Source organism: Anopheles stephensi, chromosome 3, assembly GCF_013141755.1.
Source record: "Anopheles stephensi strain Indian chromosome 3, UCI_ANSTEP_V1.0, whole genome shotgun sequence".
NCBI classification, from domain to species: domain Eukaryota; kingdom Metazoa; phylum Arthropoda; class Insecta; order Diptera; family Culicidae; genus Anopheles; species Anopheles stephensi.
In genome coordinates, this window is record NC_050203.1 from 464,584 (window position 1) to 478,968 (window position 14,385).

At 48.3% G+C, this 14,385-nt stretch overlaps 2 protein-coding genes across 20 annotated transcripts in view; one reads left to right on the forward strand and one right to left on the reverse strand.

Annotated features, from left to right (window-relative positions):
- The window catches only part of LOC118508899 (mucin-5AC), a 75,653-nt gene that overhangs the window by 50,453 nt on the left and 10,815 nt on the right, over nucleotides 1–14,385 (forward strand). For all 19 annotated transcript variants that reach the window (XM_036048748.1, XM_036048747.1, XM_036048746.1 and 16 more), the window contains 9 exons: nucleotides 2,473–2,675; nucleotides 10,799–10,900; nucleotides 10,997–11,146; nucleotides 11,384–11,506; nucleotides 11,580–11,674; nucleotides 13,500–13,591; nucleotides 13,668–13,860; nucleotides 13,954–14,089; nucleotides 14,163–14,339. In XM_036048748.1, coding sequence (XP_035904641.1) covers nucleotides 2,473–2,675; nucleotides 10,799–10,900; nucleotides 10,997–11,146; nucleotides 11,384–11,506; nucleotides 11,580–11,674; nucleotides 13,500–13,591; nucleotides 13,668–13,860; nucleotides 13,954–14,089; nucleotides 14,163–14,339 — 1,271 coding nt within the window. The remainder of the gene's footprint in view (nucleotides 1–2,472; nucleotides 2,676–10,798; nucleotides 10,901–10,996; nucleotides 11,147–11,383; nucleotides 11,507–11,579; nucleotides 11,675–13,499; nucleotides 13,592–13,667; nucleotides 13,861–13,953; nucleotides 14,090–14,162; nucleotides 14,340–14,385) is intronic.
- Nucleotides 5,958–10,588, reverse strand: LOC118508900 (chaperone protein DnaK). The gene is given in 3 exon segments (XM_036048759.1): nucleotides 5,958–6,556; nucleotides 6,559–9,686; nucleotides 10,098–10,588. Coding segments are annotated over 2 exon segments (3,483 nt in total). The 5' UTR covers nucleotides 9,533–9,686; nucleotides 10,098–10,588; the 3' UTR covers nucleotides 5,958–6,047.

Sequence of the window (14,385 nt, forward strand, 5' to 3'; positions counted from 1 at the left end):
TTCGCTTCTTTGAGATTCCGTTGAACTACAGTCGGACTTGAAATTTGATGCTAACTTTGTTTTATGTGCCATTTTCGATCTGTGATGCTCTTATCCCACGAAAGTCGTCACGTATCAAACATGTAATACGGCCATGAACAAGTCGTTCGAATCGTTGCACGTGCAATTAAGGGTAGGGCTGTCGATAAGGGGACACTTGAGCAAAGCAAAGCCGGAATCACGGTAGCTCTCATGTTTCTTGGGCGCATACTGTACGTTGCGTGGAACGCTGTGCGTTAGCGTTATCGGAATTTGATTGAAAAAGTGCAATCTGCTTTGTTAAAAAAAAAATCCGATCAAATACGACGAGGACGAAATCCGTTGGTTGCGCTTTTAAAATTTTCGATTTATGGCTTGCTGCGTGGGTAAAGCTAACCGCGTAGAAGTCCAGTAATTGTAGACTTATGTTAGACTAAGCTAGACTACTTGTGCCACAAACTCTCCATCCTTTGGTATCGTTCAAAAGAATAGCGGCGGCACTTACCAGCCAGCCATCGCAGGAAAGTGTGTTAAAGTAAAACGCTCATGTTCTTCAAAACATTCATCATACTTCTGTGGACGGACCGTTCGTAGAAAATGATGGCCCTTGCTTCTAAGGCAGCACAAATTTTCGGATATGAACGTTGAAGATGAGTAGTTCAGATGAAAAACATGATTGCAGGATCTCCATGTATCGTGCAAAATTCAGCATCGTAGATAATCCGTTCCGCTTTCTGGGTCGGGCAGAGGACGCGCGCGCGAACGATGCGAAAATTACGCCTGAGTCATTTGCGGTTCATCCTTTCACACGGTGACAGTGAAAATTGGTTAAAAATATTAGTCATCCTTCTGAGAAAGAAAGTGAAAGAGCGTGCAAGACCAGGAAGAAGGGCGAACGAATGTGAACGATGAAGTGAACTCACTTCCTAGAAGTGCTGTTTTCGTTACGAATGGGTTTCTGCTCCGATGCTCGAGCATAGTGAGTAGATTCAAAAATGAAGAGTATCTCTCCCCGTTCTATTGCCGACCTATGCTCATAAGCGGCAACCGGGTTTCAGTCATCAAGTTGGATGATTGGCTTTTCGCCTTCCATCCCACGGTCCCTGTCTTCGGCTAGTGCCCGAACCAATCTGCATAGGGAACACGCACGGTTAGAGAAACGGTTCCAAATTCGTCAAATCTTTCCCGCTACACGTCGTCGACATATCGTTGAAACGGTGTCATGTTGTCGTTGGAGCGTCGATGATTTCATTAAGGGTGCCGCGCGCCGTACGTTGACGAGCAGACGGGCAACTACAGCATTACGTGGGCGTGCAGTGAATGAGTTGCGAGAGCATTAAACATGTGCGAACGATCAGTGTAGCGTGCCCACGAGCAAAGGAACAAACCACTCACCCCGAGTGGATGCCGACTAAGGCGCTGCTGCACGTGTGCCGTCGTGTCGCATCAGCCGGCCGGGGTTTCCTGTTTTAATCAGGCCACCTTGGGGACAGACGCACCGGCAGGCAGCGGGAAAATCCTTCATGGAAAACTGCATGGACCGACCAGTTCAGGTTAATAGGAGGCCGGCCACGTCCCACACGCGGCTCTCACCGCGCGTAATGAGTGTCCGTCCAGATGGGGTTTCCATGTTTTTGTTTTGGGCGGCACTTCGAGGACATTGATTAATTTTATTTGATGATGTTTGCCCGTCCCCCTATTTAGGATGGCCTCTTCCGGGGGTGACAAACCGTATCTCTTGCACACAATACACGTCCACAGCAGCTTCGGACAGGCGACAGCGACGAACGCTGGCGCGAGAGCGATCTGTGTAAGATGAACATGGTTGACAGTGTCACGTTCGTGCGGCGAAGAGTCTCTTTCAAATTGTCCATTCTTGGGCTGTCGGTAGGATTGCCGTCTTATCTTGCTCATCGCATCGCTTGCTCTGAATTCGGCGGCGTGTGCTATAAATCACGCCCGTAATTCGTGCAGAAAATTATCCCATTCATTAGCGTTTACGCAGCAATGCGAACGCGCTGAAGTATTGGAACAGCAGGCTTTTGTGGGTTTCCGCGAGGGCCTACGAACTTCCACCCTAATTAATGCCGTTACCATTGACAATCGTGCCGCTGATTTCGGCGGTTTGTCTATCGAGCTGAATTTAAACTAATTGCTGCCGAAAGTTAGAATATGCTAGAAATTGAGCGCGTGTACCACCCATACATGACAACCCTCTTGGGAAAAGCCCGGTATATACATCCGGGTTTCATGCAGCTCAGTTGTTCGTGGCTTGGAAAAACGCTTGGAAGTGTGAGAAGTAATATTCATTTTCATGTTATAAACTATTAACCTACTAAATAACGTAACGTTTTCTTTGTGATTACAATTGCTTCTTCTTTAAGTGTGGTCCTCGCTCAGGAATAATGTGCCTAATTATTTGTTACCATTTTTCTTGCGCCCGTCAACACACAGCCATCGCTCAGTCTGGACTACACGTCGGTTGAAACGATTCTGCTAAAAAATGAAGGCGACTTCATCAGTGTCGGCGAGCAAGGCACGAAAGGCGAATTACAATCGACGCAAAGGAAAAAACAGCAACGAGAGGAACACATGCGACAGCTGCTGGACGTGACCAATACGCTAACCACGGAGGAAATTAAGGATTTCGAGATGAGGTGAGTGAAGTGAAGTGGGTCGGGCGTTGTTTTCTGTGACTTTCGGGGCGGGCAAGGGACAGCAAAAACGAAACACCATTTGCAACTTAATTGAGCGACACAAAAATGGTCCGCCTTTTTGAAGAAGCAGCAGCGTGCGAGCAAAACGTATTATGTCCCTGCTCAAAATAAGGCCCCCGAAAGCATATTTTGCACATAAAGTTGTCCGAGCCACCACGGGCTGCCGGGGACCGCAAGGGAGCTCTTTTTGCGAGTCTTTACTAGAGGACATCATTATTTGCGCCATTTGATGCTGCAATATTCATTAAACAGTTTACGGGAAACCGGGACACCACCGCCGCTCCAAGCACCCCAATGCGATCGTGTGTTGTAGGAAGCCACTGGCCACGAGATGCCTTGATTAAATTTCCACCGCCCATCACTGTTGTGCGCGTCCATAAAAAGAAGGACTACTGTTGCGTTTTGGAATGGTTTTCGGCATCTCTGGCGAGACTGTCGCACATCGCATTATGGCGTATGGCGGAAGAGCTGCTTCCTACACACTCCATCGAATCGCCAACAGGATCCGTACGTGGTCGGTTTACCTCGATCGTTTGCCCAATAGAACGGACTGTTCTGGCCGGGGCGAGATGATGTGCTGCAGATCATCAAATGAAATTGGATTTCCCCAAGTTCACGCCAACATTCGGCCACCGCTATCACCCACGACGAGGAGAGACATATCGACTGGATGTCGATAAATAAACATTTTACCATGAATTTCAATTCCCGACTTTCCCGACCCAAAGCACAAAGAAACGGGTTGTGCGGGTGTACCAGTGTGCATGTGTGTGTGTGTGTGTGTGTCTACATCGGTCTAGTTTCAACAAAGACCCCGTCGGATGAGTTTTCCCTTTTTTTGCAGCGTCTTGTGACTTCCGCTTGAACTCAGCGTACCGCTGTGTGTCGGTTCGCGGTAATAGCACGGGAATTTGTTAATTCGCAGAATCAACACACCGGAGCGTATGATGGCCGCATGTTGTAACAAAACAGCGGCAACGCACAGCAAAGTATTTTTACCGATGTTCCGCCATTTTTTTTGCCATTTCTTCCCGTTTTCGGACTAATTGGCAATGTGGCCCGCCGTGACCGTTGATGTTACATGTAGCGGGGGAAGCACGGGGATGTTCAAGGCCAACCAACAGGGGATGCTGTTTTCTCTTTCCATCTGTCTTGGGTCGCTACTGCTGAGTTCACATTAATTATGCCACCATTATGTCCGCCCGCTATCGCCACTGCCACCACCGCCGGACAGGTGGATGATGTCGAATTCTGTTCAACTGCGAGCACTAAACTAAACCATCTTAGGCACTCATTAGTTGCTTCATCTAAACATTCAATCCTTATCTTCTAGCCTGAGCCAAAATGGTTGCGCAAAGGTGGGAAAGACTGTCTGGAATCGCGCTTCACAGCGACCTTAATCCTATCCATCTTTTCGTGTGTTATTATCGCCGAGATGTTTTGAATTACATGTTTTGCAGAAAGATTTTGTTTGTGGCAACCTGCTAGCTATCACAATTGATCCCCAAGCAATTTCTATGCAAGTGGTGAGATGGAATAAAGTTAGCATTATTCATTTCACAGCGAAATGTAGCTACCCTGACGGATCGATTTCATTGCTGCTGCTCCTGGATAGAAGTTGAAGCTAGAGGAGCAGCAGCGGCACTGTACATCTTACCAAATCTCTTTGCAATTTGTCGCTGACAAAGACCTTTTCTTGCCAGCACGAATTCGTGGAAGTACAACTTCTAGCACACAGTGAGTGGGCAGGGAAAGTTTTTGCTTCCTCCGATGCCGACCTTATGAGGGAGGCTTTTTTTTTGTTTGTCAACATATCTTTATTTAAGATTTTTTTCTTCACTCTGTCTGGAAGTAAAATTGATTTCGTACAGGAGAAGAAGGTGCCCTTTATTAGAGTACTCACGTGCACCTGCGAATCGGTCGACGGCCGCCAAAGTCGAACTGTCAAAGGATTCCCCGTGCCCAATTACGATGATGGCTCCTTTTTTACTTACCACAACTGTGCCGTAGCTATGAAGTGAAGCCACGGGCGAGAGAGAGAGAGAGAGAAAAGGTAGATGAGGAATAGTGGGGGTACACGTCTGTGCGAAACCTTTCTGTAGAAGCCTCAGAATGGCGACAGAATACCGATTTGTGTTTGGTTCCGTAGTTGATTGCAAACTTTTAATGACATAAAGTTGGATTGCATGTGCAATGTGATGATGACACGGCCACAAAATCCGCGCGTGATGGCATTAAGCAGCATCCGGATCTTCTGAGTAATTGTGCAACCTTCATCATTCTCTTCGATTCGATGATCTCGCATGAATGTTTCTGTTCATTTTAATAAGCGAAACAACTTTGCTGCTCCGAAACGGTGAATGTTAACTCTGGTCAACGGTTATAAATTTCCGATTCCAGACTCTTGTACGGGGCAGCCCCTTCCCTTGCCTGGGAAACACACCTTCCAGCAAGAGCATTCACCCATCCATCCTCTGTTGGTGTACCACGGGATTATTGATTTTTCACTCAAAAAATCCCATTTTGCATCACAAGGTACTTGGACGGAGCTAGGGGACGTGGCAGTAGGGGGAAACCAGCAACCCCAACCCAAACATACGACGCCTGCAGCAATGTGGAGCAAAAAGGCTATTAAAGTCGAAGCACCATTCCCTAAATATCGGCATTTCCCCGCACTCACGGGTCTGCTTTTATGGAATATTTGAAATATTTCCATTTGGCCTAATGCCAAGAATGCAGTCTGTGCAAAGTGAGCTCTTACCTTCTTCGTCGGGACAATGGAAATATCATAGGGCGCGGAGTGCAAGAAGAACTGCGCTTCTACGTCGTTTTGTTGGTTGTACCGCCCGATGCATCCTGTTTATGGGCCGACGGTTTCGATGGTCAGTAAAGTGGAAAAATCGTACACTCTGGTTGAACGAACGGCAAACCGATACAGTCTCAATTGTGTCATCATCCTGTCATCTTGTGTCACTCGACTCGGCAGTTTGCAGGCTCGCTCCAATGCGAGTCGCGTGACGACAGGAAAACTCGTAGCCAGCCAGCGTGCACACTCATGGTGCAGTCGTCGACGGAACGTAAATTAAATTCCTAATCTCAAAAGCAGCAAAAAGAACGAAAGCGAAGAGAGAGAGAGCGCGCGGGATGCTTTCAAGCATTATTTTAAACCTACCAACCGGTGCGGTGTTGTCATCGATGTAAAAGAAGAACTTTAGCCGTGCGTTCTTGAATGGTTAAAAAAGCAACATTCGATTATGCATATTGCCTAGCTTTATTTTTACGTACTGTATGTGTGGAGGAGCGGCAGCACGATCACGCGTCGCCGAGAATTTGCTTCAAATCATCCGGAAGACTTTTCTTCATGTTCTCCATGTGCCGTTTCAGCTGCTCGCGCGTATCCCTCACGTTAAGCTGCACGGGCAATGCTGCCATGGCGCTGCTGCTACTACCCTGCAGCAGCGTCAGCTTGTGGCGCAACCGCAGGATCATGTCGACAATTTCCACCTCGAGCTTTCCCTTTGCCCATTCAGCCAGGTTGGACTCGGAGAGCGTCTGCATGTGCAAGACCTGCAGCGTTTGCTCGAGCTCGAAGTAGCGCGTCTCGTACCAGCCCTTGAAGTTGGGCGAGCTGAAAAACCGTCGATACAAACTCTCCCAATCGCCCTTGCAGCTGGAGGTTAGCTGAGGCCCACAGTCGTCCAGCGTGGCTAAGAAGTCCTCCTGCTTGAATGGGTTCGGTTGGGGCGCTGATCGGAAGGGCGATATGTCCTTCTGCAGGGGCATTAGCGAGGCCATGTATCGTTCCAAGGGAATCATAAACTTTGCGTCAGCTCTAGCAGATGCCGTCGCAGCAGGGCAGATTGCACGGAAAGCGGCCGGTCCGTCTTGAGGCCGAGTAATATCTTCTTGATGAAAGCTTTGTCCTTTTGCACGAACGGCTTGTACTGTGTGTAGAGGCCGGGCGAGGAATCGAGCAGTTTGTGGGTTATCTGTTTGATTTTCGAGAGTCGCGAGAGCGTGGCCGACCCATCCGAAGACACGCTTGCCGCGTTGGTTTGGGTGGTGGTCGCAGCACCGCTCGACGGTGTCGGTGTTCGCTGCCGTTGGAGCTGTGCTTCGGCACTGTCCTGTAGTCGTATCGTGTGTGGCCAGTGTTGCAGTGTCTTTGCGAAAAACGGATTTGTCACGCCCAGTATAATCGCGGGATGGCCGTTCTTGTTCTGCGTGAACTCTTTGAACTCCGTATCGTGGATGGTAAAGTAGGGACGGCTTTCAGCACAGTACGCCAGCGGACTGATAAGGCTAGTGAGGGACTGCACCATGTGTGCGCAATCGGTCGGCGAGGTACCGGTCACGATGATCGGCTCTCCAGTCAGCACCAGTTCCCAGAGCAGATGAATGTGAGGCAGAAACAGTTGCAAACTGCGGAAGATGTCGATTTCGTGCACGGATGATATGGTGCGGGTTTGATTGTGACGCCCATTGACGCCGGATTTGTTGGCCGGATAGAGACTGTCGACCGGCGATATAAGTGTGCTGAATTTACCGTTTTGCTTTGGTATGGCAACCTCGTATACACTGCCAAGCAGGTGTAACTGTAAAGGTTCGTCGGTGAGTAGGGACGGCCACTTGCAGACACTGTCACAGACCGATTCTAGCGTTGGTTCCCCTGTGCTGAAGTAGGACGGTGCAATAACGCTGCACAGTTCGTAGAACAAATTGACGAAAGGCAGGCGTGTTAACAGAACTAAACTCTTCTGGAAGTAACCGCGCTTGAGCGTGGCATCCTTGATCTGGCGGAAGTAGACGAAGCCCCAGAAATGGCCCGGATCGGCACGGTGAACTGGCATACAATGGCAATTGAACTCCTGCAGGCCTTTGGGGAGTGTTGAATTTTCCGAGCCCGAAGACACGCGCAAACGGATGTGAAACTGGGAGTCACCCATGCAGCCAGAGTTCGAATCTGGGAAGGCCAAATAGCAAATGTTCATCTTTTCCTGCTCGGTCAACGTGACGTGCTTCGGATAGATAAGTTCCATCGCCTGCCCCAGTTCGAGATCGAACGTCACGACACAGATACAGTGCAGCCATTCGCTAAACCGGTCCCAAGTTCCGACCGCCAGTCCATCCGCTCCCACTTCTTCCTGCCTATCAATCACACTCGCAGACATTTCCTGTCGTTTGCGTTGCTCCTCTTCCTCCCGGCCGTGCTCCATTTCGAGTATTAAGCGTTTGTGTTCATACACGATACGATCAATCTCGTACCGCTCGAGCCGTCCCTTGTCCAGTGTGGCCTTCAGGTCAATGTTTCCTTCCACCATGACGTGCAGCACACCGTTAAGATCCACATTGAACGATAGACCAACGTCTTCCAGTCCTTCGCCGAAGCTTCCCTCGAGCTGCAACCGGCCCAGCGTAATGTTATCACTCACAATGGCACTTTCCCCCTCGTACAGCCGATGAGTCGCGCGAAAGTTTCTCACCCGGTGGCGTACTTTTAGTGGAAGTGTCGAATTACGGCTGATCAGTATACGGGGTGATTCTGCTGTTGCTGCTCCATTCGTACCCTCGATCTCTTCACCGATCATTCCGATCGACCGCGGCACCAAATCCCACCACAAAAGATCCTGAATCGCACACGATTTATCCCCACTGAGTATGCCAGCGGCAATGGCCGTCCCGACAACTATTGCTTCGTCCGAATTGACCGAACTGCTAAGCGATCGACGATCGAAGAATTCGCTCAGCATGATCTGCACTCGGGGGATGCGCGAGGATTCGCCCACCAGCATAATTTCGTGAACCGCGAAACGGTCCTTCCGGGCACGCCGCAATGCGGTTTCCACGTGCAGAATAACGCGCTCGAACAAATCCTTGCACAGCTCGTCTACGATGTCCTTCGTTAGCGTCGTGCATAGTTTGTAACCCTCGAGAAGATCATCGATTTCCACCGTCACCTGGCTAGTGTAGGACAGTGTGCGTTTTGCCTGTTCACAAGCCTTCCGAAGCTTCCGCATAGCCACGCCATCGCTTGTGATGTCTAGCGATTGCTTGTCCTGCAGTTCTTTCACGAAGTAGTCCACTAACCGATTGTCAATGTCCACTCCACCGAGTCTGGTGTCTCCGGAGCTGGCCTTAACCTGAAACACCCCGTTGTAGATGGTCACGATTGAAACGTCCAGGAATCCACCGCCAAATGAGCACACCAGCACGTACTGTTCGCCGATAAGCTTTTTGTTTATGCCGATGGAAATGGCCGCGGCGGTAGGTTCGTTGATTAGTCGAAGCACGGTCAACCCGGCGATTGTGGCCGCATCCAGCACGGCTTGCCGTTGCCCGTCGGAGAACTGCGCCGGTACAGCGATGACGGCACAGGTGACAGCACCACCGAGCTGCCTTTCGGCCATCGATCGCAAATGAGCCAGTATAATGCCACATATTTCCTCAGGATGGTAACACTTTGTTTCGCCCTTAAACTGCACCTGCAGGGCACCTTCCTTTTTGTGGCGACCCAGAATCCGCTTCACTTCGATCACACAGTTGGCCGGGTCAATATCGGCCTGCGCAAGAGCTTCCTCTCCCACTAGACGACCCTTGTCGGTGAACGCGACCACCGACGGAATGCGATGATTGCCACACTCGTTGGCGATGATTTCGAACTTGCCATTTCGGTAGATACCCACGCTGGAGTAACTGGTGCCAAAATCGATTCCGATCGCAACCGTCGACTCAGAAGCGTTTCCGGTTCCCATCGATGTTGGTTGCTGCGAGCCGGTGATTGTTTTTGGTGAAGTCATTGCGGTTGCTGCCTTTAAAGTTGCCCGCTCTTCCGGTTTCGAATGATGCGTATCAATTGCACTTGAGCTAATACAGCATGCGGCGGGAGCAGATGATTGTTGTTAGCATTCCCGATGAGAAGGCACTGCCTAGGAAAGCCGATGTCTCACTAATCTGTGGCGGAAGAAATAATTAAATCTCATTAAACCATGCTGATAAACGTCGGCCACCGTACGTATGATGATGGCCCGAAGTTAGTTAAACTGATTACAGGCTTTGCATTCGTCACGCGCGACTTGCCTCGAACCGCGCATCACCATGCGTTGCCGCTATTTTTTTACCTCTCGTACTCGTTTTGACATTTCATACGCAACAAAACATAAACAAACAAACGATTGATTTACGTATGTTTCTTCAACTTCACTGCTGCTCAACACACAAACACATGCAAAGAAGGCTATTTACTATAGACCTAGCAGCATGGAGCCGCAGCTGTGATTCGTGACTGTAGTGTGGAAATGGCAAGGCAACGTAACAGGCGGACAACAGAATGCTTTCGGTGTGGTGGGAATTTTCCTCACATACCTGCCATAGAGATGCGATCGCCCTGGTCTCGGCTGCCAGCTAGTCGAAAACGGCTGTATTTGGAAGCGATTTACTTGTACTGTGTTGTTAAATCCGATTGAAGGCTTTTCCGGATAGCGAACAGCGGAACCGATTTGCACATAAGAAATTGAACAATTCGCCACTAAAGTTGACCTGAAATTCGGATGTATCGCTACTATACACAGCAATGCTGTCTAATACCACTTTCACCTTCAGGATGTGTATCACAAGCGAAATAATGCACCTAACCTTCACCACCGTGCAAAGTCTGGCTCACTTTCAATAGAACAACGAAGCTTAACTGTTTTGCTAACAAATAACAAGCTCTCACACCTCTTAAACATGCTCAAATCGGCCTCACGAACAAGAACTAATTTGGTGCACGACCAAACCAGACAGTTTCTTTCTTCGCAGGGAATTCGATTTTCAGCGCAGTCGCGCAACAGCCGTGCAAAAAAGACACACGGTTGCGCGTTTGTATCCTATGTTTCAGGGCTTCTGGTCACAGCGATAGACCAACGCAGAAGTAGAGCAGTGCGTATAAACATGGCCACTGTTCGAATAAATTAACCCTTGCATTGCTGCGGGTCTTGATTTTGTGGAGAGAGAGTTAATTTTAAATTTTGCTTTTACGGGTAATTTTATAACTTTTCGGTCTTGCATTTTATTTCCCTCCCTAGATACGGTAGCCCTCATCACAGCCGGTCCCAATCGGTCAAAACTCCCGGAAGTAGAGCATCAGGCCGTCCAAATCAGCTATGCTTGCCACAGCAACGTTCGAGGTACTAAATCGGAGTTCCAGCAGCTGCCTATCAGTTTAACTTTACTGTTCCCAAGCTTTATTTTTATATTCATATACCGAACATTATTCTTCATAGGGTTGCTTCCATGCCCAACACAGGTGTCGAAGAGGAGTACTACAGACTGAGGCACTTTTCCATCACTGGAAAAGGCGTCGTAAATCGGGGTGATTCGTTGAAAAGCAGACGAAGCAAATCAAATAATAGTGTGGCCAGCTCAAATTCCAGGTATACAGTCATTAATTTAGCAAACTTGCCGCATCTATGCAACTGCCTGCATGTAATCAAAATGCAGCGCTTCCAAACACGAACGGACCGTAAATGTAGCAATCGTGTTATGCGTAAAGCTGCTGTATAGTTAAACTTTTAATTAACTATTTACGCTTAGCCAAATGCCATGCTCGAAAATAAGCTTTAATACTTTAACATCCACTTGACCCTTCATTTCACTTGTTTCTATTACAGTACTGAACATCTAACTCCTGCCGCCGGAGCCGCCGCTGCTGGTTCTGCCCGCACGTCAGCCACGTGTAGTTTGGCATCCAGCCGAGAAAGCAGTACATCCAATCCGGCATCAGGACCGTACAAGTATGCTACAGATCCTGGTGGTCCATTCTGGTTGGCATACGTTTGTAACAATTTTGTTGTACTCTCTTTCCAGAGTGCTGATGCTGGGTGGGCCAGCGGTGGGTAAAAGCTCATTAGTGTCGCAGTTCATGACATCGGAATATCTGCATGCATATGATACTAGCATAGGTAAGCGGTAAGTTATTGTCATCATATAGTATAAGCTATCCGAAGCGTGCGTAAAACACATGTTGTAATAAATGCGTGTATGCATTAATATAATTGGATGCTACATACTACGCAAAAACTTTGGATGCCCAAACCTTGCTGCAAACGCCCACTGGTTTGTAAAGCATGGCGAAAACAATTGATTATCCATTAGTGAAAATGCCTACGTACGTACCATACATGCTGTGTGACGTGACTTGGCCAAATGGAACTTGTTTGCATAAATGTTACGGACATGCCAACAATCCAAGCGCCCGCCCGCTCTAACGCTCCTGGCGACGAAATGGGTTGTGGGCGCACATGTGTACGTAATGGTTTTTAGCGTAATGAAACTGTCAACAGCACCTTGCAAATCGTCAATATTCCTGTGGATAATGGGCTCCGGAGAGAAACTCATGTTCGTTTATTTTCCGGAACCGCCCAAAACCTACGACGTGGTCGTTTGCGGCCCCATCTAGCGAGAGAGAGAGAAGCAAACACTTCCCCATTGTGTTACATGTAGCAATTGATTTTGTTCGTTATGTTTGAAAGGGTCACGCGGCATCAGTGCATCGGGTTGGCGTGAACACAATAGCACATGAAGTATGAAAAACTTCCCTGAAAACATTGTGCTTCATCGCTGCACGATCGACGATTTACATTTTGTTGTTGTCCTGGCTTGTGAGTTGCATTGCCAGAACATGCAATTAGTTTGAAGCTTGTTTGTCGAGATAAAAGTAATTGCTAAGTATCAATATGCCGCTCAAAAGCCGGTAATTTCCGCCGAAGAAAATCAATTTCCTCTCTGCCAGACACGCTCTCTTTAGTCCATCGGGAAACATCACCGTGATGGTCGGACTTTGCCTCGTCGACGACGACTTGTCGCTTGCTGGATGGAAGTGACGTTGAATTGTCCTTCCACCGGTGGAGCAGAGGGCTTAATTAAATTTCCTTCTTTATTCTGCAACGAGACCGCCCATATTACCGGTGACGACGCGTACAACTAACCTTGGCGCGAGTGCTGATTTAATATTGGCCACCCACACTTCTGGATGACCTAGCGTCCGATGTGCTTTTCGCATTTTCGCTTGTCCGCTCATTGCTTCGACCATGCATTCGTGATGGACAGCAGCAGCAACGGGTCGTCATTTCTTCAAAGGCAATAGGAGAAACGTGTGGATATATTGCCAACACCTGCACCACTATTGCATTGTTGAGGTTTTCCCCATCTCGCATCCAGTTTCCATTTACAATGAAAAACGTTCCATCGAGTTTGAAGCATAGTACTCTCTATCTATCTCTGCACAACCGACATCCAACGAGGTCAGCTTTTGTGCTTAATGCTCACGTGTGAAGCGGCAGCAGCACTACAATTGTTCAACATTCACAATGCTGGACTGTGTGTTGAAACAGGCAAATGCAATCATTTATGAAAGGTGGTGGCAAGTTTTTTCTGCGGTGCTTTCCCTGACTGGTCTTGGTGGACTGCAGGGAAAGAAGTCTCAAAACGAAAAGCTTTGTATTCTCTCATATTCTGCGATTGAGGCCACAACTACGACCTATCCGCTCGACGCGAGGATACGTTGGTGGATGTTGGGATAAAAGCTGTAACTGTATTTAATTGCCAAATCTTTGGTCTTTTGATGCTGCCCGCGTATGTTGCGCAAGTGAAAGCATGTTTAAGCATCCTGTAGAGCTTTTTTTTACCAAATGCAATGACAGTGAAGAAGAATGTTATGTTTATTAATAAATGGGCAAAAATATTTGATAAACCTTTTTTTTCTCCATTATCCTGTTCGTTTGTTAGATGATGATTCGGGCGAGAAAACGGTTTCTGTGCTTCTCAGTGGAGAAGAATCTGAATTAACGTTCATCGACCATAGCTATAATGAAATGGCGGTAAGTAACGATTAGCCTAAACCTTCGTGTTTCGACGATCTGATTCATCCATTGGTCATTGAACTCTCAACTGCAGCCCGAAAATTGCATGTCCACGTACGACCCGCACGGTTATTGCGTGATCTATTCGTCGACGGATAAAGAAACCTTCTTCATAGCGGAGCGCATCCTGCAAATCCTTTGGACGACGGAAAACATTGCCCAAAAGGCAGTGATACTGGTGGCCAACAAGGCAGACCTGGCACGGTGTCGGGTGGTAACGTCCGATGGTAAGATGGCGCCTGTACCGTCTTTTACAGAGAGAGCAAGCAGAAAAGTAAACTAATTCCCTTATTCTCATTCGCCCTCCTTTGCGACCACAGAGGGTAAAGCAATGGCAACACAGTACGATTGTAAATTCATCGAAACATCCGTCGGAATCAACCACAACGTGGACGAGTTGCTAGTGGGACTTCTCTCCCAGATTAGATTAAAATTGGAAAACCCGGAAAAATCAAGGTATGTGCATCTAAGATTCCTTGCATTGCTTTTTAACTAAAATTTAACTAAAAACAACGTACTGTGGTTATAGGGATCTGTTCCGGAAACGATCGATACGGAAATCGAAACGTCGAGCCTGCTCGCCACTGGGCGGTGCGATTTGTTTAGCCGGCATCGGTGGCAGCACGAACCCTAGCACACCAATTTCCGGACCACCGGCTAGCGGTGGCGGTTTCGTCGACACACCGCCCGGAAGCGCGCACAGTAGGTAAGGGCAATCTCGATGAATTCTCTGGTCGGTGGTGGTATTAACC